Source organism: Astatotilapia calliptera, chromosome 5 (assembly GCF_900246225.1).
Source record: "Astatotilapia calliptera chromosome 5, fAstCal1.2, whole genome shotgun sequence".
In the NCBI taxonomy this organism is placed as follows: Eukaryota; Metazoa; Chordata; class Actinopteri; order Cichliformes; family Cichlidae; genus Astatotilapia; species Astatotilapia calliptera.
In genome coordinates, this window is record NC_039306.1 from 14,634,683 (window position 1) to 14,658,680 (window position 23,998).

A 23,998-nucleotide genomic window follows, 5' to 3' on the forward strand; every position below is an offset into this window, starting at 1 on the left:
CTTGCACTTTACAGTGTGTTGAACTACACCTGTTGTCAGCCTGTGTCTGGGTTTGGCCACTGGGCCATGTTTGACACCTCTTACTTAGATTATTATCTGTATAAAGCACTTTGTGACTTCTATTTTTGAAAACTGCTACATAAATAAATAATTTTTTAAAATCTCATAAACATCTCTTAATTTCTACATATAGTTTAGGTTTATATTTAGGTTTACTAGCTTTGAATTTTTTGCCTTAACTAGGTTATGCTGTGACTTAGCAGGTCTAATGTTTGACTTTGGATCTCATAATTTTGATTTTAAAAGCTTTGATTTGAAAAGAAAAATCTCTTCTATCCTGTTTTATGTCTTTTTAAAAATTTCTTTTTATGTCTGTGTGCAAACCATTTGGAAAAAATTAGACCAAATATTAAAAACAACTACGTAATTATTTGTTTATTGATTTTATATGGATTATTTAATACGGCATGTAGAAGTCAGCTCAGGGACGTTTGTGCGTGATGACGTTGCACAAAGAACGTAATACGTTGCTGCTGAAATGCTAATTGGAAGCTAAGTGGCTACTTTCTGCACCCTCCTTGTCTCCTGTTGTTACCTGCGGACAAGTTGGCCTGAAATACCATTAAACATATTTAGGAAACGGTTAACATTCTTCAGAGCATCTCTGTGTCCGGTGTCGGGCCGTAGCTATGGCTCTGCAAGGCCCGGAGGAGCTGGGGGAGCCGGTCGAAGAGTCGGAGGATCTGGACGACCAGGACGCTAGCAGCATCTCCCCGGCGGAGGAAATAACGCTACCCCCCGGGCCTGGAGGCGACGAGGAGACGGAGGAGGCTCTTCTGCTGCCCTGGGACCGTTTCTCCGCCTGGCTGCACTGCATTTGTGTGGTCGGCTTCGACCTGGAGCTCGGACAGGCGGTGGAGGTGAGACAAAAGTATCCGCCGGGGACAGCGGGGTCATGTTAAACTCAGTGAGGCTACAAATGTCTAAGTTAGCAGTTTTTTAGGCTTGGGCTAATTCTTGGAGGGGAGTGAACAAATCACTTTCATTAGCTGCTTTCATTTTGCCACTCTTTGATTTAACAATGATTACACGAGCACACACGCGCTTCACAAAACTAGCAGAACATTTTACTGTAGGATCACTTTATGACAATGCCGAGCTTACGGGGAAGCGTGTTTGGTGTCCTTAGCTGAAGTTAGTCCGTCCCAGCAGCCACTGCATCACTCAGGCTATAACTTCAAATGGACGTATTTTGCAGAAAGTTGCATATTTAAAAAAAAAAAACAAAAAAAATAATTCAACTTAAAACGGTACCCAAATGTTTTGAATCCTACTGAAGTCACAAAGGCTAAAAAATTCCCCAACACCTGTTGACCTCACAGGAGTTATAGAAACACACATTAATCAGTTACCTGATAACAATGTTTAAATGAAAAACAACTATGCAGATTCAGACTTCTTCAGGTCTTTCTGTTTCACTTTCTCCAGGGGACTGAGCTACACTAAGACTACAGAGCATTTCATCATTTTGATTTACTAATTGGATATAGTACTTAGTACGGTAAATTCATCAGCAGTACTATCAGCAGTGCAGCACATGGATCAGCATATTTGTTTGTTTGTTTTTTAATGGGTATATCAAAATTTTACTTGATTTGAATTAGTAGTGGGGGGAAATCAATACAGCATAGTATCACGATACTGTAATGATATAGGAATACCAGATACTGATTTTTAAATTAAATATTTAAAATACTCTGGGAGTACTATGAACAAGATGGCTCATTTCATGCTTCACCGTGCTGAGGTAACATTAGCTGAACAAACTTAACATTAAACTGGTTCAACCAAAACCACTGGACACACTTAGCTTGACAAAGCTAAGCAGTTCAGGAGGCATCCTTTCTGCAGACAGTTGCAGTCTGACTTGGACTGACTGAAAATCGCTGTCAGAGAGACTGTCGAAGGTATGTAAATAATTGCTGTCTAATTTATAAATGCAGAATGATTGCCAATGTTTGTGTAAAGTTGGTCAGAAGGTTCCTTTGTGAGTGCGCATGCGCCATTAGCGTGCTGCCTGCTGTAACCCCTAATTTCCCTCGGGATGAACAAAGTATTCTGATTCTGATTCTGATTCTGAAGATGCTGCTGTTGCTCTGAATGAGTCTTTGTCAACGAGCACAACTGGAAGGGACTCAACTCAACTAGCTGCTAGCTGGTTAAGAGCAATTATAATAGTTGAATATTAATTTCTGTCTAGGTAGACATTAACAGATGTGATTTTTGATGGTGTATAACAGTTAATTGTGCATTATCAGAAACAGATTGCATGTAATTGCCAACTTGACCTCATTCAATCACAGACTGATAGCAGGCTTACTCTGACTTACAGCAACATTTGTGAGTGGTTCTAATGACCATTTTGGTGTAGTTGAAGATAACGTTATCTTATTAGATAAAATATAAATATTGACAAAGTTTAACTTAAGGAGATAATTTGCTGTTTTTAAAAAAAAGTGATAATTCGCAATATATGTTGTGAAAATGCAGCACATCACAAAATGTTAAAAATAGCAACAGTATCATATTTTGAGAGAAATATTTTGTTAATATTGTATCGAGGGGTGTCTGGTGATTCCCACCTCTAACTTGACTATAGATAAAGTTCAATTTTAAACTTTTAGATAAATGCAAGATACATTTTTTAACTGGGCAAATATTAACAAATTTTGCCATGAAAAACTGAAAGGACTATAAAAGTTTTGTTTTAAAATGTTTTATTAAACATTTTAAAACAAATCTCAACACAAGTATTAAACCAAAATGTTGTCATTGATACATTTCTAGTTTGAAAAATATAAACACTGTAGATTGTTTTTATACTAAAGGAAATCTAAAATTGTAAAAGTACAGCTATTTTTTTTTAAGTGCTTAAAATGGGAACACTTAGAACTACAAAAATTGTGTGTATTGTGTAAACAATTAACATTATTCAGTAGTTTAAAAAAATTATTTGATTGAATTTGCTCACTTCTGTGTGTGTTTGTGGGTTTTTATTGGGTTGTATTTATTTTTTATTTTTATGTGTGTGTGTGTGTGTGTGTGTGTGTGTGTGTGTGTGTGTGTACACATTTTTACAAATTAAATAGTAAAAAAATAAAATATAATAATAATAATAATAATAATAAAATATATAAAATATACAGAGTTGAATATGTGCAAAACAAGTGGCATTTATATACAGTGTGGAGTGCATAATGTTGAAGTTCCAGTAGTGAAGCTGAGGTGTCTATGACGTGTTCAGCAGTCTGATGGCCTGGTGGAAGAAGCTGTCTCTCAGTCTGCTGGTACGGGACCGGATGCTGCAGAACCTCCTTCCTGATGGAAGCAGTCTGAACAGTTTATGGCTGGGGTGACTGGAGTCCTTGATGATCCTCCCCGCTTTCCTCAGGCACCGCTTCCTGTAGATGTCTTGGAGGGAGGGAAGCTCACCTCCAATTATCCGTTCAGAGCACCGCACTACTCGCTGGAGAGCTTTGCAGTTGTAGGCGGTGCTGTTGCCATACCAGGTGGTGATGCATCCAGTGAGGATGCTCTCAATGGCACAGCGATAGAAGGTCCTGAGGATGCGGGGGCTCATGCCGAATCTTTTCAGTCTCCTGAGAAAGAAGAGGCGCTGCTGCGCCTTCTTCACTGTTTTGTTTGTGTGTACTGACCACGTAAGATCCTCAGCCAGGTGTACGCCAAGGAACCGGAAGCTGCTCACTCTCTCCACAGCAGCGCCGTTGATGGTGATGGAGGTGTGTACTTCTCTGCACCTCCGGAAGTCCACTATCAACTCCTTTGTCTTTGCGACGTTGAGGGTGAGATGGTTGTCTTGACACCAGTGGGTCAGGGCGCTGACCTCCTCCCTGTAAGCCGTCTCATCACCGTTGGTGATAAGACCCACCACTGTAGTGTCGTCCGCAAACTTCACAATGATGTTGGAGCTGTTAGTGGCTGTGCAGTCGTAGGTGTAGAGTGAGTACAGGAGAGGGCTCAGTACACACCCCTGTGGAGCACCAGTGTTCAGTGTGATGGGGGATTATTTTTATGGTGTAAGAAATCTTCATTGTAAAACATAATTTAACTTTTATGTTTTAGTTTTTATCTTTGTCTCTCAGTCACATTAAAATCAGTTTATAACATCCTTGCATTGTATTACAGTTTTCCAGTTCTTTTTACAGTTTAACAACATAAGCACAGCACATAATAGAGGCTGACCAAAGTTTTCAGTTGTGCGTTTGTGAGATTCTTCTTTGGGTAAAGTGTTGTTTGTTTGTTTTTTCTCTTTCAGGTCATTTACCCTCATCATTCCAAACTGTCGGAGAAAGAGGTGAGTTACACTGAATTTATTCTTTATTTTTTTAAAGAAAGGTTTGTTTTTGGAACATTTATCGACATGTTAAAAAGCATCACATGTTGATGGATTGATTCACAAAGGCCCATTCTGAGGCAGGCAAAGCCTAGTATGGGTATGTTAACCTGAGCTGATGTAATAAAAGAGGTAAGGACATAAACTAAATATTTGCTGTTCTTTCAGAAAACAAGCATCTGCTACCTTTCATTCCCTGACTCCAACTCAGGTGAGTTTGTGTTTCAGCCTTTTTCTCTTATCTCGCATCCACCAAACTGGGGCTGGAGCTGGTTCTAATGCAAATCAAGATCCAGTTTTGCCTCGTTGCTTTTTCAGAACCATTCTACAGTTTGACAGGCTTGATGACATAATTAAGTACCGTTACTGTCACATGTTATTGAACCAAAGCATGGCGGATAAAATCTGTGGCCTGAACTAGGTCATCTAAAACGGACAAATACACGCACATCCTCATCAGAAGAGCTCACGCACTGCACGTTTTTTGATTTGCAAACTAGATACTATACAAAATAGGCACTCTTTCTGCACCTCTGTAGTCATGAGAGAGACACGTTACATTATTGTTTTTTTTTGTTTTTGTTTTAACAGCTTTCAGATTTTTCATCAGTGATGGAAAAATTTGCTAACATCTGGTTGGGTGCTGCTTGAAAAGACCTAGTTTATACAAGGTGTTGGCTGTAATGCTAGGTGCAGCTCTTTCCAACTCTGTGTGGGATGTGTATAAAAATGGTTGTAATTCCTAAACAGTCATTCCTGTAGTTAATGCAATACTCCTTCTAAACACTTTGGATTAAAGCTGAGAGTCTACACTTCAGTCACATCTTGATTGTTTGAAATCCACTGCATAGGTCCATAAATATTTGGAGAAGTAACTGTAGGTGGATGGATATCAGCTGAACAGCATTAAGTCATAAAATTTTTTACTTATTCTTTTTTTTTTTTTTTTTTGGTAACTTCAGTATCTTTTTCACTGATACTCGTAGATTTTTTTTAAATTACTAAAATATTAAATGTAAGATAGATTACGGTATAGTGGTTAGCGCACTCACCACACACCCATGTACAAACACCACTGTGGCTTTGTGTGTTTGCCCGCAGGTGTGTGTTTTAGTTTACTGAGTCAGAGGGGGGTGAAGCTAAAGGAGCCTGCTGCCCTCAGTTTGAAGACAGGATTAGGACAGACTGCTTACAGGGCTGCTATATATATCTCTCACTGTAGGTGTTTGTCAGAGAGAAAGGGGGAGAGAGACATTAAACTGAGGAACTGCAGCTCTCTTTCTCTGTGTGTGTGTCGTCCATAATTTAGCCTTACATCCTGAACAGATTTGGCATAATTTGTCATTAATCCACTTTGGGAATTCAGAATAAATGGTGACAGATGAATATTTTTTTTGTGCTCTTTATTTGGAAACTGCTGACTCTTCATGCGTCTCATACCCAATAGAGCTTTATAAAACAAGTTATTGTGCATAAATGAATAGGCCAGTAATCGGATCAGATGTAAGGTTGCTCTACATTTGTGCGACTACCTCCATCCGTTTCCTTCCAGGCCGAGCAAGCAGCAATTTAAGTGGAGATGCTCAGACCTGCCTCTTCTTCATCTGTACTGGGGGAGGGGGGTAAAAAGTCAAGTCATTTGTAAAAACGTATTTAATTCTGATGCTGCCTGTCCTGTGAACTCTACGTGGCATTGGTCAACTTGTTGTTAAAAGGGGACTGATGTGATTTGTGGAAAATAAAGCAAAGAGCTTTAAAGTCTTTCTTTAAGTACACAGAAGTATTCGGACTGTGTTTGAGTGACTAGAAACTCAAAATTAATTCAGAGCTGTGGTCCGGCAGCAGTGGCCTGTTTTCATGCTGTGTGGTCTTGAATGCAACCCGACTGAATGATGTCATGGAGTCTTGGCTGTCCTTTTCTGGTGCTCCCGGTAGTGTGTGCTTATGTATGCGTGACTTATGAAGTGGAATGCTTTTAAGTCTACCAGCCTGAGCTGAAGTGTTTGTCTTTCTTTGAATGTCCTAAAGCTCATTTTCTCTGTCTAAAGATGTGTTGACCTCCTGCTGAGGTTAACTTCTGGTTCATGGCTTATGCAGGACTTCCTGTTTCCTTTTTTCTTTCGTTTTCCTCTTCCTGTTTGCCTAAAAGACCAGAGGATGCAGGCTAGAAGAGCTGACCAGTGCTCATCGATGTCACATTTTTCTGCAGCGTACATTTTTTAATTCTTTATTTTTACAGGTGTGCACAATGCAGATGTGTACAGAAATAGGTTGTGGTGGATTCTGCAGTGTTTTTGTTGTTTCTCAAAGGTGATTTTTTTTTTTAATCTATTTATGATCACACTTATAATCTTAGTTTAAAGTTAGCTGAGGACAGTGCAGTTTTTCTTCTTCAGAACAAATTAAGTTGTATATTTTTTGATTTTCATACACAAGAGACTTGGGTTTAAAGAATAATTTAGTACAAGTTTTTGAATGTTCCTAAAGTTTTGTAGCAGTCCTTTGCTAATGTGTCTTTATGAAGTGATTTTTATTTTTTCCCCAGCTTATGTATATTTTGGTTCTATATGCTAGTCTGATCTTAGAAAATATTGGAATATACATCCATATTTATATATATTCACCATGTTTATCTGCATAGTGTTTGGAAGCTGGGATAAGCTGGGCTTTTAATGAAATCCTCTAAACACTGCAGCCATCTTGGATTAAATCCGGGTGGCTGTCTGAATATTTTATAAACAAACGTTTATTTAAGCTTAATTAAATTAAACCCCATGCATCACCACAAAAACATGATTGGTTTCCTGTGTTTGCTGATTTTCTCCCATATGTTTTTATTCAGGTCTTAAAATGTCTCTTGTTTACTGTGGGTGACAATCGGTCATTGCTCTGCCCTCTTTTTCCAGGTTGCCTTGGTGACACACAGTTCTGCTTCCGGTTCCGGCAGGGTTCCAACAGGAAGACGTCACTTGGCTGCTTCTTGGAAACCACTGACAGAGATGCGCCACCTTGTCTGAAGGTTAGGCACCGCTCATTAACATACACACAGCTCTGTAGGCACATAAACTGCACAGTGTAGAGTTTTGTGTGCTGAGAGTAAAATAAGAATCTGTGAACTGATAATTTGCTGTGTGTGTGTGTGTGTGTGTGTGTGTGTGTGTGTGTGTGTGTGTGTGTGTGTGTGTGTGTGTGTGTGTGTGTGTGTGTGTGTGTGTGTGTGTGTGTGTGTGTGTGTGTGTGTTACAGAGGGAGCAGGGCCATTACTATGGTTATGTGTACTTCCGTCAGGTGCGAGACAAATCTTTGAAGAGAGGATACTTCCAGAAGGTCAGTGTCAAACTGCAGGAGGACTAAATACAGCCGGTGATAGAAAACTTAAGCATGAACAAGGATCTAGCACACAATGCACTGTGTTAAAAAATTTGAGAGAGATTATGCTTCCTGTTACCACAATAGGACTTATAATGGTTTTAAGCGATTTTTTTTCTCTCCATATTTCAGAGATTAAATGGTTTCAGCAACACCTTTTGGTTATGATTTTAGGCTTACAATAGTAGTACTCCCACTTCAGGCAAAGTTACATTGTGATTAACTGTATTAGTGCTCTCCTTGATAGAAAAACTGCATGCATGTTAAATTTGATATATATAATTATCTAAAATGATTTATTTTTACCCGACGCTATTTCAAAAGGCTTTTTTAATGTGGTGCAAATGTAACATTATACTTTATCATGACCGCAGGTATACAGAGGGTTAAAATAAGAAACAAAGGCCCATGTCGAGCATATACTAGTTCAAGCTTTGGGTTTGATTCTCAGTTTTTATTTGCAGTTTTTATTTGCTCTTTGGGGTTTAATCTATTACTAGACAAAATGAGGGATTGTCGGCTCACTATATTCTGACATCTTTCAGACAAAATCAAAATCAAACCACTAAAAAAAATTACATACTGATGAAATGTCTGAAAATACAATTCCCTCTTTTTTTTTTTTTTCTTTTTTCTTTCTTTCTTGCTGTGCCTGTCTCTTTCCAGTCTCTCGTCTTGATCAGTCAGCTGCCCTATGTGACCTTCTTCCACTCGCTGCTGAAGATTATGGCTCCTGAATACTTTGAGAAACAGGAGCCTTGCCTGGAGGCTGGTCAGTTTGATTACCTGTCTGTATGCAATCATTTGTGTAATCCTGTCTTAGCTCCGTGTGGTCCAGAAGAGTTAACTACACAGTCCTTAGTTCACACTTTTACAGTGCTTTCACATCCTAGTTACATCTAGTTTCAGCATTTTTATTTTTATGGCACAACGTATCAGCTTGGCAGCAGGTCCGCTGTACTGAGACTTCTCAGTTTATCAGATGTCATCGTAAGCTTGGTTGGCCTCTTACAAAGTTTAGAGAAACCAGTTTGTTGCACATTTAATCACAAGACATGTATTTTATATCTGTTCTCAGGAATGAGTTTCCTCTCGTCTGTTTAGGTTTTGAGGACTTCAAGAATACAGCAAAATGAGATTTCATTGATATGGTCAGACTTGAAAAAGATGTTTTACTTAGAACTAAGGAACAATTTAAGATGTTGACAGCCAAACCAAACTGTCACTGTCTAATTCAGAGAAATAGTAAAAAAAAAGATAAATATAATTTTAAAATGACTAAAACGGCTTTTGTTTTTTGTTTGTTTTTCTTTACTTTCATTAACCAAAAACCACAAAATAGAAATGTCCTCTTAGAGCAAGTTTTTCCCTCTAAAGTCAGTGTCTCTAGTATTTAATATCTAATATGTGTTGGAAGTACTGCTTTTCAGTAATTTCATCCAGGCTAGTAACAAACAAGGAGAGCCCACGCACAATAGGGTTTAATTAGTCAGTCAAATTACCTAATCAATAATTGGTGCAGTGAGATGTGAGAGTATGGTAAACGGTACTACCTAAGGTGTCTCATTGAAAAAGTATCTAAAGTTGGATATGGCTGCAAAAACAAAATAACCAAGAAAACCAAGAGAGGATTGTGGATAAGTGTGTTTTCACACCTGTGGTGTTTAGTCCATTTAGTTCACAGTAATTGGACTTATGTATAGACCAAAACAGCTGCACTGTGACCCTTTGAAGGAATAAACCCCAGAGTTGTTTGTTTATGGTGTGATGTGACCATCATCCGAACAAAATGCAAGGTGTATGTTACAATTTTGAGATTAAAAAAATATCCCATAACCACGTATGCTTTGTATTCTCCATGTGGGAAGGTACTGCAGATGTGCAAAGGTCTGTAGGGGCTAGCAGCTAGATGTGAAATGAATGTAAATTCTCCATGTTCTCCAGTGGTCCAGAATACAGCACCTTCTTCCTGTATTTACTTTTGTTGCTCCGCTCATTGCTCCTGGCCAGTGAATGGATTCATATGGGCTCAAATTGTGTTCATAAATATTTTGTACTTGTAAATCAGGATTTGTGTGTGTGTGTGTGTGTGTGTGTGTGTGTGTGTGTGTGTGTGTGTGTGTGTGTGTGTGTGTGTGTGTGTGTGTGTGTAAAAAAACAAAAAACAAAAAACAAAACAGATTTGTGTGTGGACTTAGCCAAAAAAATACGTGTGTTTGGCTATTGGAGGGGTTCTTTATGGAGCTTCAGGTCCTTGAAGGGAATAAATGCCTTTTTACATGCCAGCCAGTGTTTTCCTTCATCAACACGAAGGAAAACAGTCTGTGGTGGTCTCAGTTTGGTGATTTTTGTGTCACAGGTTTATGTGCTTAATACAGGGACCTCCAGGGCCTTTCCAACAGCGCTGCGGACAGTATTGGGGGGGCAGTATTGTGGAAATGACAGTCTTCACTAGTGGGGATAGTTACAAAGCTTTCTTCGTTATTAATGAGCATACATGTTTTTATTGAATATTTGAAGAACCAGCAAAAAAACCAGAAACTCTTGAAGAGGACATAAAGTCAGAGATAGAAACGACAATGAGCAGGTGCATCTAGTACAGGTAGAGCTGCTGAAAAAACCCACAGAGCCCAGCAGCCAGTGCAACAAATTCTGGATCCTTGGCTTTTAGTTAGCATTAGCAGCACATGCTGCGTCTGATGTGAAAGTACCTTTATGCTGCACACTGTGACTCACAGCCATGGTCCCAGGCAAGCCCTGACTTTGTGTTAAACTAATCCTAAAGTAATAATGGTATTTCTAACCACTGATATACCACAACTTTATCCTTTCAACAGCTACTGAAAGTTAGGGGACCTAGCTTCTATCGGATATTTACATAGAGATCCTCCAGCTTCAAACTGTATTACCCTTCAAGGACCTGGAGTTCAAAAAAGCGCTCCTCCGACAGCCAAACCCATCTGTTCTCTGTTTGGATAGTTAAATTTGGCCAATGTCGTGTCAATCACAATCAGATGAAAGGAAAACAGAGTCAAAATTCGTACTTGTAACTTGAAACTTGAGTGCAGTTTCACACCTATTTTAAGTCCACACACAAATCTGTTTTACACTCACACAAATTCTTTTTACACATACAAATCCTGATTTACAAGTACAAAATATTTATGACCACAATTTGAGCCCATAGACTCACATGGTTTGTAGTGATGCATTTTGGCTTGCTTGGAGTTCCTTATGTGAAAAAAACACACCAAACCAAAAAATGTGAAAAAAGTTCTAAACTAAGTTTACAAACTCATCAGCTGATTCGGACCAGAGTATATGAACTATAAGTGGAGACAGTGTGGACTAAAAGAGGGGTTGTCCTGTTGGGCACTCCCACCTCTCAGGTGCAGCCATGGAGGGTCGGCCAACCCACTGTTTTACCCATGTCTAATTGGAAACTATTTATAGGGATTGTAGATTCTAGTTGATTATAGATTAATACCGACCAGTATAAGGCAATGATGCCATCTTTAATTTGGTAAGGGATGATCCCCTTATTTTGAAAGTTTGATTGCACATTGACTAAGGAATTGTAAATCACAAGTGGTTTGCCAAGTCAGAAAGCAGTGACTGTAGCTGCTGACCAGTCTCCATGATTGTGAACTTGTCTTGCCACAGAAGATGAAGAATATCAGAGAGGCAGCCAATTATTTCTGTATACTTAAATAAATCCTTTTTCTGTTTTCAGAGAAGATCCTTTTTAATTCAAAATTGTTGTTGTGTTTGATAGCTTGTAATGACATCGATCGCTGGCCAACGCCTCATCCTGGACGAATCCTGACGCTGCCTATCATGGGTGTAGTCCTCAAGGTACACTCACGCACTAAGTTGAAACCAGCAGATGTTTAGTTTTGACATGTCGTGACAGGTAAAGAACAGGTCTAATTAATAACTTTAAAGATGGCTCGATTCAATTTCCCACGATAGGCAAATATTTGTTTAATCAGGCAGTCTTGTTCAGGTAGAACAAGAATGCTTCGCAGTCAGCAGTAACCTGTACTTTAAAGCAGCATTTAGGGGCTTAGTGAGGTAACTTCAATGTTTTCAATGTTATGAAGTTGGTTCACTACTTCTGTGTCCTTCATGTCTTTTATTTTGTTTTAAAGAGTACAAATTGGTACAGTTCTGGGACTGAAGGTTTGGTTTAGTTAAGTTTATCACTTTAATGAGTGTTTTAATACATTTGTATTTAAAAAAAAAAATAAAAATCTGATTTCAAAGTGCTTTAATTCAGCAGTCGTTCACTGTTAATGATCAAAACGTGTTATTAGAGTGGGTCTTTGAATTTTACGTGGTTGCTGGTAGGGAGCATAACAACAGCAGTGGCTACAATGACTCCAGACATGCTCGTAAAACTATGAAACGAGTTTGATTATTGTAAGGATGAATGTTGTAAGTCTAGGGTAGGGTTGTAACTAAAGATTATTTTCTTCAATTACTCGATTAGACGACGACTATTTCAGTAACTCTTATCTCCGCTTCCTGTGGGCAGACCTTCTGTTCTATGCTCCATCACCCTGTTGTCTCGTCCCACAGCAAATTAAAATAAAAACCCAGGAAGCATATGAATTTGAAAATAATCAAATGTATTTCTAACATTTCTCAATATGACAGAGTAAAAATGAAATAAATAATATTATTTAAGTAATACAAATTAAAGTGCTAGTAGTATTTAAACAAAAAAATAACTGCAAACAAGAAACTAAAAATAGTTTCTGTGTAAAAGTTCAAACAAACTTCAAAGCAAAAAGATTTTTTCCAGTCCAAAAAGAGAAGTTTCCAAAGTTTACAGATGATTCAGTTCATGAATTTACGATTGCACTAAACATAATGTGGAGTGAGGTTTGCTCCTATCTTTGAGATGTTCCCAACTGCTGCTAAAGATGCACTCTTTCATGACTTCAGCCATTTAAGAGTTGCATGATCCTCTTTTCAGGACAAACTCTTCCATATGCCTGTGGATAATACTAGTAAGAAGGACCTAAACAGAATTAGAAAAGGCCGTCACTAATTACAAATGTCATTGTCTATCATTGTTTCTCTGATGAAAATCTGTGCTATGTGCTGCAGGTTCGCATCCCAACCTCTTATGATAAACCAGGAACGTCACAGCTGGTCCAATCCGCCCAGGTGATCTTACACTCGTGTGCGCACAAACACTCTGTCTGTTTGTATGATGTCTGATGACACACTGAGCATTATGTGAATATTAAAGCTGAAAGTGTGTTTTTGTGTTTTAGAGTGATAGCATGGTGTCCATTGTGCTCCCAACAATTCATGAAGTGGACCTCTTCAGGTGAGTCCTGCAGGTCAAGGCTGATTTAGACTAAATCTTTATAGAGCCTAAGATGCAACCTATGTTACGTAATAGTCTCATTGCAACATTGAAGCTTGTGATTGGTGTTAAGTTGCTTGTTGTCATGTCCCAGTCTGTCTTTTCGTGCAAGTCTTGGTCGCCGGCATCCATCCATTCTCTTCTGCTTATCAGGGTGCTAGAGTGTATCCCAGCTGTCATTCACACCTATAGAATCATCAGTTAACCTAACCTCAATAATTGCATCTCTTTGCACTGTGGGAGGAACTTCACGCAGAAATTCCACCGTACTCCCAGATGGTGGAGTCGAACTCGGGACCTTCTTTCTGCACCGTGCTGCCAGCATATTTTATGTATTTTACCATTATTGTTGTGTGACAATGTCTAGATTGGATTAGCGTTATTTATATGTTAGGATTGTTTAGGTAATTTTTGGATATTTTTTTTAGTGACTTGCTTTGGTATGATAATGTATGTTGGGATTGTATTTGGTGTATGTTATCTGATGTTTGGGCCCCTATTTTATAAGTCGAGAAAGGCGATCTCCATCCATTTGTTACAAATGTGTGTCATTATATTGCTGAACTTACATCGAGGTAATAATTGTTATGCTCTCACTGATCTGTTTGAAACCTGGTGCGTGGCACTGAACGAGCCAGTCGGCTGCAAACTGCATCGGTGTGAATTTCCAGGGACGTACACGTCAGGTTAAGGTGTAACGTGTACCTACAGGGTAGCCTTAACACAGAAATTTAAGTCCTCTGTCACAGTGTTCTTCTTGCTTCGGACATGTTTTGTCCCCACCTGCTGCTTAATCATGGTACTGTCACTGAATCAAGAACAATATCACTTAATGCTTCAGCTGAGGAGAACTGCTTATCAAAAAAAACAAAAACACTGAGAGAAAGTGAAGACAGGTCTTTCGCAAGGAGGGTTGATTTCAGTGTTTAGTTGGCGTCTCTGAAAACTTGCTTCTACCTTGTGTCTCTGTGGGGGAGGTGCAGACAAAATGAATAGTCATGCCCATTATTAAAAGGTCAGAGTTACTGTTTTGGGTGCTCTGCTGTGTAAATCAGCATATTCTGTATTCAGGTAAAAAAAGAATATTAATCACCCAGCTTGGTGGTTGTGCTCCTGACCAAATCTGCTGAAACATTTTAAGACCTTCAGGTTCTGAGGTAAATTAATAAAATTGAAATCTAGCAGTTCAACAAGGTTCAACCTGAGAATGTAACACAGGCATGTGTCTTTGACGTTGCCAAAATTGACTTGGTTTGAAATTGGTTTGCAAACAGTGGGAAAGAGACTTACTCCACTCATTGTCGTGTCGTCCCCCCCCCCCCCCCCCCCCCCCCCCAGGTGTTTCTATCCAGTCTTCTTCCATCTCCAGATGCTTTGGGAGTTGGTGTTGCTGGGGGAGGCACTTGTTGTCATGGCGCCATCACCAGCCGAGTCATCTGATACTGTGCTAGCTTTGGTCAGGTAAGTTAGCAGCGGTTATTGTGCCAGGATAATATATAGACCAGTACTTAACAACAAACCCAAAGCTAATTTTTATATAATTTTGTGTCTTCATGTTCAGGAAAATTTGATGTATGACACCTAGACATGTCTTCCTGTTATAAATGTGTTATAAAGTGTAATTTATAGTCCAGCAAATGAGTCGGTCTACATATGTTTCTGTTTGTACAGTGATCAGACAGGTGTTTTTCATCCAACGCACACTGTCATATGCGTCGGTAAAATGCTGATTTGTTTAGGCCAAGCGCATTATATTTAAAATGTGAATACTTGAGATGTCTACAAAATAAGTGTGATTTTATTAATAAAAAACCCCCCAACTTAATCCTGTCGCCTTCACGTGTTTTATGTTGAAAAAAGTCACAAAAATGCCAGATGTACCAAAACTTATAAAAATTAAAATTCAAATATTAAGACTGACATTTACTTTCTTCTTCTTTCTTTTTTTTTTTTTTTTTTTTAAATTTGTCAGAAGGTTCAGTAAACACTCTAGTTTAAAAATGTTAGAAAATGTTTTAATGTTTTTTCCCCCTCTGCAGCTGCATTGCTCCTCTGCGTTACTGCAGTGATTTCCGGCCGTACTTCACCATTCATGACAGTGAGTTTAAGGAGTACACCACCAGGACGCAGGCTCCGTAAGTAAAAATAAAATGACGCCATGCTGTTGTGTCATTGGTATTAGTAGCTGGGATAAATTTGTGGACAGTGGAGCGATCAGCTGGTGAAGAGTCTGTTGCCACGAGTAGATTTGTAAAACAAAAAGTATCTATTTCACCTTCAAATAAATCAAAATGAGCAAGGAAAATAAATCAATTTAATCATGCAATAAAGTCCCTAAATTAATTTTAAATATAGCAACAGGAGCTGCTGGAACAGGCTGCCACTCCATACAGCAGCTGGAAAAAAGTGATGATAGGGCGTGGTCATTCAGGATGTTTGAAATTCTAATTTAAAAGGGAGCCAATGAACAGAAGTTACTTTGTTAGAAATTTGTTGAGTGTTGAAAATTGTTTTCTGCTTATTGGTGTTAAAAGTTATTAATCTGTGTTTCCGCAGGCCGTCAGTCATTCTAGGAGTGACCAATCCTTTTTTTGCAAAAACGCTGCAGCACTGGCCGCACATCATCCGCATCGGAGACATGAAACAAGCAGGTAAACGTTACAGCTTCAGCAAACTGAGACATACAGGGTCTCAAGCCTGTTCAAAAAGATGTCTCTGTGCAAAAAGTGTGTTAATGAAGTAGGTAATGATGTATTGAAATGGAGGAGAAATATCAACCTGTCTGATCACTCTTTTCACCACCTGGCACTCACAGGAGAGATGGCCAAGCAGATGAAAGTCAAGAAACTGAAAAACCTCAAAACTCTGGACTCTAAACCCGGTAGATATTTCACATCCCCCTTTTATTCTATTTATTTTTCTGTATTATAAAGATTTTTTACTTTTTTTAATATTACATGAAATCTCTCACTCACACACTCACACACACACACACCGACAAATTGTGCAAGAGGTCCCGCAATAACTAAAAAAACAGTCTGATAAGTGTGTGTGTGTGTGTGTGTGTGTGTGTGTGTTCTGTAGGTGTGTACACTGCATATAAACCGTATCTCAACAAAGATGAAGAAATCATCAAACAGCTTCAGAAGGTGAGATATTTCCCATTTTTAAGCATCCCCTTATTCATTATTGAAAATATGAAATATTTTTATGTATTTTCTTGTTTTGCAGGGTGTTCAACAGAAGAGACCCTCTGCAGCCCAGAATGCAATTCTTCGGCGCTACTTCTTAGAACTGACACAAAGCTTCATCATTCCACTGGTAACAACCAATTACTTTATGTATGTGGTATCCTCCAATCAGATCCAAGAACTCTATAATGAATGCTGGGTTTTTTAGAGTTGAATCTGAGTTTGAAAGATTTCACAGAAGTGGATTTAACTCTGATACATCGGGCTATGAAGCTGTAAATATGTGATTTTAATTTTACAAATGACAATAAGCATTTTAGGCTTCAACTAAAATGATTTGTTCGTGTGGTGCAGGAGCGGTACGTGGCCAGTCTGATGCCTCTCCAAAAGTCCATCAGTCCCTGGAAGAGTCCTCCTCAGCTACGACCGTTCATACAGCAGGACTTCATGAAGACACTGGAGAAAGCTGGACCTCAGCTTACGTCCAGACTGAAAGGAGACTGGATAGGACTCTACAGGTGCAGGCATAAGCCTTTATTAAAAAAATCTATCTGCAGAAGTTAATTTATCACATGGAAATCTGTATTTTTAAGTTCATAAGCCATAGAGGTTTTTACTGGGTTAAGTATGAATGGTTTGATTGTAACACAGACTGAAAGGATGTCAGTAGTGAATCACTGACATGTTGTCGGAATGCAGACTATCCCGAGTGTCATATGAACTCTCTCTTTTTTTTTTTTTTTCTCTTCTTAAATTTAAAGGCATTTCCTCAAGTCTCCCAACTTTGACGGCTGGTTCCGCAACAGGAGGAAAGAGATGACGCAGAAACTGGAAGCCCTGCACCTCGAAGCGCTGTGTGAGGAGGTGAGGAGGAGAAAGGCTTGGAGTGTATAAAGATCGGGCTGAGTCTGTCTGAAACATTATTTTAGTGTTTTATGCTTTTAAGTTAACTTCTGATTGGCTCCTCAAGGTTTGAACAGCAGGTGGGTGGAACTTGAGGGACCATGAAAAGGCAATATCCAAAGCATCATACAAATTCAAGATTAAACTAACTGTGTTTAGAGTGGTCTGAGGCTTTGGCTCTCTGAACATAAAGTTGAGCATAATTAGTATTATTTTCTGTTTTTACATAGATGGGATGTTAGAAAGTAGTTAAGTGATGCCATTGGCTAAAGCTCTGTATATCTTAATGGCCATCAGTCAACATCGACTCAATTCAACAATATCAGTGTTGAATTGAGTCATAAAATGTAATGAGTACCCTTGAATTGAGTCCCAGACACCTTTATCGATCTCCATGTCATTTGTTCTTCTGCAGGATCTCCAGAAGAGAATCCAGAAGCACACAGAGGTGGAGACAGTCGATCTGGTCCTGAAGCTGAAAGACAAACTGGTCTGTAAAGATGATTCATGGTCTATAACTTTAATATTACTGCCTCTACTAAAACCTCCTGTACTTTTACTGCTAAACTACGGCTCTGCTACTAGCACAACAGCTAATAGTCCTGTAGCTTTTCTCTTTTCTTGCAAAGTTAATAGATGTTGAGGTCAAAAGGTTTTGGGCACGGACCAATAAAAATCAAAACCAAAATGTGCCTGCATTATCTGTTCATTCTCAGTCAGCACACACATGACATACACCCCAAACTAGGTTTTTTGTTTTACATTAGATATTCAGTGCAGTGTCAACATGCTGCACATCCACCATAATTACTGCACTGGCTACAGGTCTTCTGGCTGGGGTGTCATTTATTGGGAGGAGTTAAGTGATGCTAACATGGTGCTAAGTAAGCTAAATAAGCATGTGAATATCTGGGAGAAACTTCAGCTACTGTAAAACTGCACTGAATCTGAACCATAGGCAACATGACCGGTTTATCTGTTGGATTAAAGTGTGTGCTAGTGTTTTATAAGGCAGTGAAGTGAGTGCGTAGCATAGAACTTTTTTTTTATGTGTTGCATGGATGGGTCGATGGATGTATCATAAGAAATGAAGAACTGACATCATTCATGATTACAAGCCTTTTTAAAAAAACTAAAATAAATTTAGGAGGAGTGCCAAAGTCTTAAATCTAACCGGGCTTAAGCTGTGGGAACCCAGCTTCTTTCAGGTCTGGGAGCTGTGCAGTTTAAAACTGATTTAAAACATGACATTCAGGTTCACTTGAAGCAGAAATTGATCTTTATTCTCTGTAAAGTTTGAGCTGTGTCTGAAATTCCAAAACACACAGTGCAAATGGTCAGAACAGGATGCAGGCACTGGAAGCTGCCTGAACACACCCAGGAGGATGACAGGTTAAAGGTCATCTTCTTTCTCGGGCAGATGACCTTCAACTCAAGGTCCATCAAATTAAAAAAAATAAAAAAAATAAAAAAAATAAAAAATTTCTCCCTGCCTTGAATTCCTCCTTCTTTTACTTTACTTTTACTGACACAGCATACATGGCTGTGCTTGTTAGTAATCCCTGCTGATGCACCTGGTATCTTGCATCTGCTGCATCTTCAGCCTGTTGGATGAAGCATTTTTGTCTCACTGTGCTCTTTGCTGCAGACTCAGGCGGAGAGGGAGAAGTTACCAGTGCATCCCGGGACCTTGGAGAAGCTGAGAGCCCATATCGAGGGTGTCATCCTGACCTTACCAGAGGACCTGCAGGGCATCCTTCACAAGCCCACCACGCTCTGACCTCTAACCCTGCAGGCTGCAACACTAACCCCCAGTTAAAGCTTGTTTTAAAGTTTTGGGTGGGGGGGCTTGGTGGCTCTCCTCCCAGTCGGTTTCCAAGGTGAGGGTGATGTGGACCCTTTCACTCAGACTGGGTGCCAGTTTAAATCTGCTCTGGTCTAAGATGGAAAGCACATACTTGGGTGCCAGCTCTCAATGAGTCAGACTAAACAGCATGTCAGTGATCATGTGGGTATTTTTTTTTTTTTTTTTTTAAGATGACCAGTCAAACCAGGATCGACCAGGAAGTGTTTAGAAAGTGCTACTTTTTTTTTTTTTTTAATCACTGCTACATTACTACATGAATAAAGCCTGGAGGGCTCGATCCTGATAGCATTTTCTGAACAGTCTGAGGCTGCGTGCGCAAGCAACAAGAAGATGACTTTTACTGACCTTTGACCCTGGACGTTTTTACCTCCTTAACATTTTTTTTTTTGTTTGTTTGTTTGTTTGTTTTTAAACATTGATGGTGGGTCGCTGCAGTCTAACTGAACAAAATCTGGAAATGTAAAAAGTTTCCCGAAGAAGTGCACTTCATCCATAATTGGACCAGTGTGCCCTTCTCACACCTTTATGCAAACAAGCTGAGCCAAGCAGTGCTTTATAATGTGATGTTACTAAAACACGCACAGCACTAACCACCAGCGACCCCTGCAATAACTCTCTGCAGGAGCCAGTCATCTTTTTTTATCCATGTCACATGATCGTTACATGACCTATCAAAATGAAATTCAGAATGGTCTTTATATTTGTTTGTTTTTCTGTTGTTGTTTGCTTTGCTTTGTTCTTTTAACATCTGAAGTTTTGTGTCACTCTTGTGTAAAATCATGTAGAATCTCCTCCGACAGGCCCGTATCCACCAAGAAAGAAAAATAGATCATTTGAAAAATACTTGCAGAAATGCAAATTTATAAGATATCTGTTCGGGGTTTTTATTTTTTATTTTTTATTTTAAATGAAAAGGAAAAAAAGTTTTTCATTTGAATGAATGAGAGGACACCAAAAAATGAGCTAGTTTGATGTCTAGAGATAATAATTGTTTTATGATAATCGGTAATAATGAGAGATTGACTTTCTGCATGTTGTTTGTGAACTTTCTTCTTTTCTCCTGATTAGTTTCTGTGTCACTATCACAATCAGGTAATTCCTGTATCTTATTGACTTCAATTTTAAAGGGTTCACAAATTGTTCTTAGAAGTTATTTGGCCATTTTAACACTTTTACTTGAAGTATATTCTAATTTCGTATATTTTTAAAAAATTTTAAAATGGTGGAATGGACTTTTATTGTGAAAAACTGAAGCTTGAGCCTTCCTTTCTTTCCAGAAAGAAAGGAAGGCTCTGGGTCATAAAAGTGGGGGATCACCGCAGCAGTTGGCGCCACATGTTTGATTTGGCATTTTTAAAGCTGTTTACTCTTTCAATTCAGCGCAATTCTTAAACGTTTGTTTCTCATCGCAGGATCAAACCGTATCCGTTTCCGCTCGAGATCGTTCATAGAAAAATAAACTTTTTAAAAGCCAAAGCAACTCTTTTAAGCAATTATTTTAATGCACTTTCAAGTCCTTGCTATGGACTGAAATAAACTGTCAGTTGTTTTGATTTTAAAAAGGTTTATTTTCTATATTTAGTTTAGTTTTTTCCTGAAAATTATCATCAACTTGTATAAAGATAAATAGAAGCTGTTCTGTTTTATTCACCTGACAAAAAAATTCTTGATTGTAGAGCAGTTTGGATGACACGAAGTCTGAGACTCAGTAAGGGTGGAGTGCCCCATGTGGGTTGGGAATAAGTTGCTACCTGAATTGGAGGGTTTTTGTGTGTTCTTGTTCAGGAGTGAGGGTGGAGTGGAAGCAGAGCTGGGCAAACAGATTTGTGTGGAGTCAGCTGTGGTACTGAGTGTTAAACTGAAGCTGCTTATCTACATTTCTACCCTCACTGTTGTGAGTACTGAGTGATGGCTGCAGATACAAGCTGTGAGCTTCCTCTGAAGTTTGCTATAGGGTGCGAAGCTTGGTCAGAGTAGAGCAGCTCTTCTCTACATAGAAAGGAGGCAGTTGTGGTGGTTCATCGGTGTAAGATGCCTCCAGAGCACCTCCTAGATGAGGCGTCTTTGGCATGTCCTACTGGAAGGAGGTCTCAGTGCAAACTAGGACACGCTGGAGAGATTGTCTCTCAGCTGGCTTGTGAACACTTGTGTCTCCCCAGAAGTGCTGGTGACAGGGAGTTTTAGATTACTCTGCTGAGGCTGCTGGCCCTGTGAGCTGGTTCCAAAAAAGAGGCAGAAAATGGATAGATGGCTGGGGAGGGGGTGGAGCTTTCAAAAATGGCACTGCTGTGCTTTAAAATGTGTTCATTCTAATGACTAACAAACAATGAACTTTCTATGTATAATAGTGGACACGGTTGCCCAGGATAATACACAGATGCTGATTCTTCACATTATATTTAATTTTAGGAGGTTTAAATTATTGTGAGACTTTTTGTTTGTTTGCTTGTTTTGCCTCAGACCTTTCAAAATGAGTTAAAGCTATCGAACACATTGCGAACAAAAAATACTTTGACTAAAGAGATCTCAACTGGCTGCCCTTTATGTAATACCACTTTGTATCACAAGATGGTGCAGTGAGTCAGTGTAACCTTTAGTTAACCTGGCAGATTATTTAGAGCCCATATTTACAAAATGAAAAGCTTTGTGCAGAAATCGATATAAAGCTAAAAATTTATATTAAAAGTCAAGCTGCAACAAGAGCTCCTTCATAGCACACGATGATTAAACATGGAAATGAAGAAAGCCTGCTAAATGTTGAATTTTATGATTGCATCACTATGATCTGTGATATTTCAAAGATTTCTGTACATTTTCTAAAACGTAGAAGCAATAATGGTTTAACAACTTGGCAGTTTGATTTTTCAGAAAACAAATTGATATGCCTCGCTCTAATTTTTCTGAAAGAGATTACATACGTCGGCACATACAGTTGTTTTATGTTTGCGTTGTACATCATCGGAACATTGAATGGACTTGCAAGCTTGTGGATTTGTTTTCCTGCCATCATGTAACAGCTGTTTTATAAATGCTTTGAATTTTGCCTTTTTTATTGAGCAGACAACTGTAAAGACAAAAAAAATGTACTGGTTGGATAAACCTGTGACATCTGGTTGTTGGGCAACCATGCAAAATTTATATTTGTATTAAAAAAAAGTAATATTTTACAACTTTCAATGTTTTAATGGAGGGCTATTCTTATTCCACAGTGTAGCAGCTGAGGAGTTTTTTTTGTACATAAAGCTGTAAAGTAAAATGTTCGCCCACATATGAGGATGTATGAGAATTATTTTGCTATTCAAACAGATGTCTTTGCTAATTATTAACTATAGTGACACCACTGCAGCGATGAATAGCTTTTACGAGAATATTTACACTGCCCTGGAGGCACAGGGACATCTTGAATTTGTAGATTTTTCTCCAAAAGATACAAGTCTCTTACCAACAGAGGTGTGATAAGAGACTGGAACATCATGCCATCAAAAAACCCAAATTATGTACAAATAAAGAGATGAAATCTAAGAGTATTTATATGAAAAAGTAGCAATAATGAAGTTTTAAGTTATTCTGTAAATTTGCAAAAATTATAAGAAAGAAGTTGATTAAAATCAAAATAGTGCAGTGAGACGCTGAACTACAAACAGTTACACCATTATTTACAATATTATCATTTAGCATTATTAACATGATATTTAATTTTTAAACATTGTGTTTATCGTCAGTACTTAAGTGTCGTGTAGGGTGGCCAGATCCCAGTAAACTACGTTAAGATAAAAATGTTTAGTTTTAGGTCACATGTTTGACTTCGATCATGTGACATGTCATTTGAATGCATTTCCCCTGATTTTGAGAAGCATAAATTGAAGCTGATGTTTATTTCTGTGATCTTGTGTCGTGTTTCCTTGTGTTAAAACTGCTGTTCTGTCTGATAAGCAGAAAGGTTTTTAGACACGTTTCCTCTGAAACACGTGCTTACTTTAGTAAACTTTAACAAACTATGTGGAGAGTGTCTCAAAATGTGGAAGAAGGGAGATGAAATTTAAATGACCTGGTCACCCTATTCTTAAGATACTCCTAGATATAATCTGCTTTTTTACAGCAGGTCTAAATCTGCTGCTTCTCTCTGTATGAGGTAAATGCAAGTTCCTGACAGACAGATGGTTAAAATAAAAATCTGTTTATGGCAAATAATTCTGGTTTGATGGAGGATGGATGTCTCAAACACCTGGTTAAGGTTAGACTTAAGCTTATGTTTTAAATACTGTCTTATGCAGCTGTGGGACACATGTAGAAATTAGATTTAAAAGTCTCCTTCAGAGGCATTTTCCCCTCAAATTAATATAAAGTGTAGAGAAAAATGACACTACAAATTCAAAATGTCTCAAAGCCATTGTTTTTAAATATGCATTTTTGCTCCATTGACTTTTTATTTTATGTTTTTTAAATTGAAGCCATAACCACTACGCTCAACCGCTCTAACAGCCTGAAGCACTGCAGCTGTGGTGATGAGACTCGTTATGATGAAAGTCATGCTGACCTACTTTTTTAATATAAGCAAATGATTATTGAACTTGTTTGAGTGGCCTTCCTGCGGTGCATTTTTCACAACATTGTTTTTGCTTCTGAAACAGTATTACAGTGAAACAAAATTCATCCAGCAGCTGTTTTTGAATGTTTGTAAAGGTTGATGCAGATGACCTACGGCTGCTGCTAAAACTCATGCAGCATGTCGCTGTTTGATTAAATGTTTGAAAAGGCTGCTGTTTGGATGAGGTCAGAGGATTTTTCATGCTACATGTCTCGTTCAGTGGGGTCACTGACGTTAACTGGTGTGTTTTGTTTTGTGTCATTAAACTGACTTCTTAAAATGTAAA

At 38.6% G+C, this 23,998-nt stretch overlaps 1 protein-coding gene across 1 annotated transcript; it reads left to right on the forward strand.

Annotated features, from left to right (window-relative positions):
- Nucleotides 1-473: 473 nt before the first annotated feature.
- dennd6a (DENN/MADD domain containing 6A) lies at nt 474-23,998 on the forward strand. The gene is made up of 19 exons (XM_026167390.1): nt 474-920; nt 4,337-4,375; nt 4,583-4,625; nt 7,321-7,433; nt 7,661-7,741; nt 8,450-8,555; nt 11,559-11,638; nt 12,899-12,958; nt 13,069-13,124; nt 14,502-14,624; nt 15,203-15,298; nt 15,720-15,814; nt 15,979-16,044; nt 16,248-16,312; nt 16,395-16,484; nt 16,709-16,872; nt 17,116-17,218; nt 17,673-17,747; nt 18,906-23,998. Exons 1-19 carry the CDS (start codon nt 690-692, stop codon nt 19,035-19,037), a joined length of 1,818 nt encoding a protein of 605 aa, XP_026023175.1. The 5' UTR covers nt 474-689; the 3' UTR covers nt 19,038-23,998.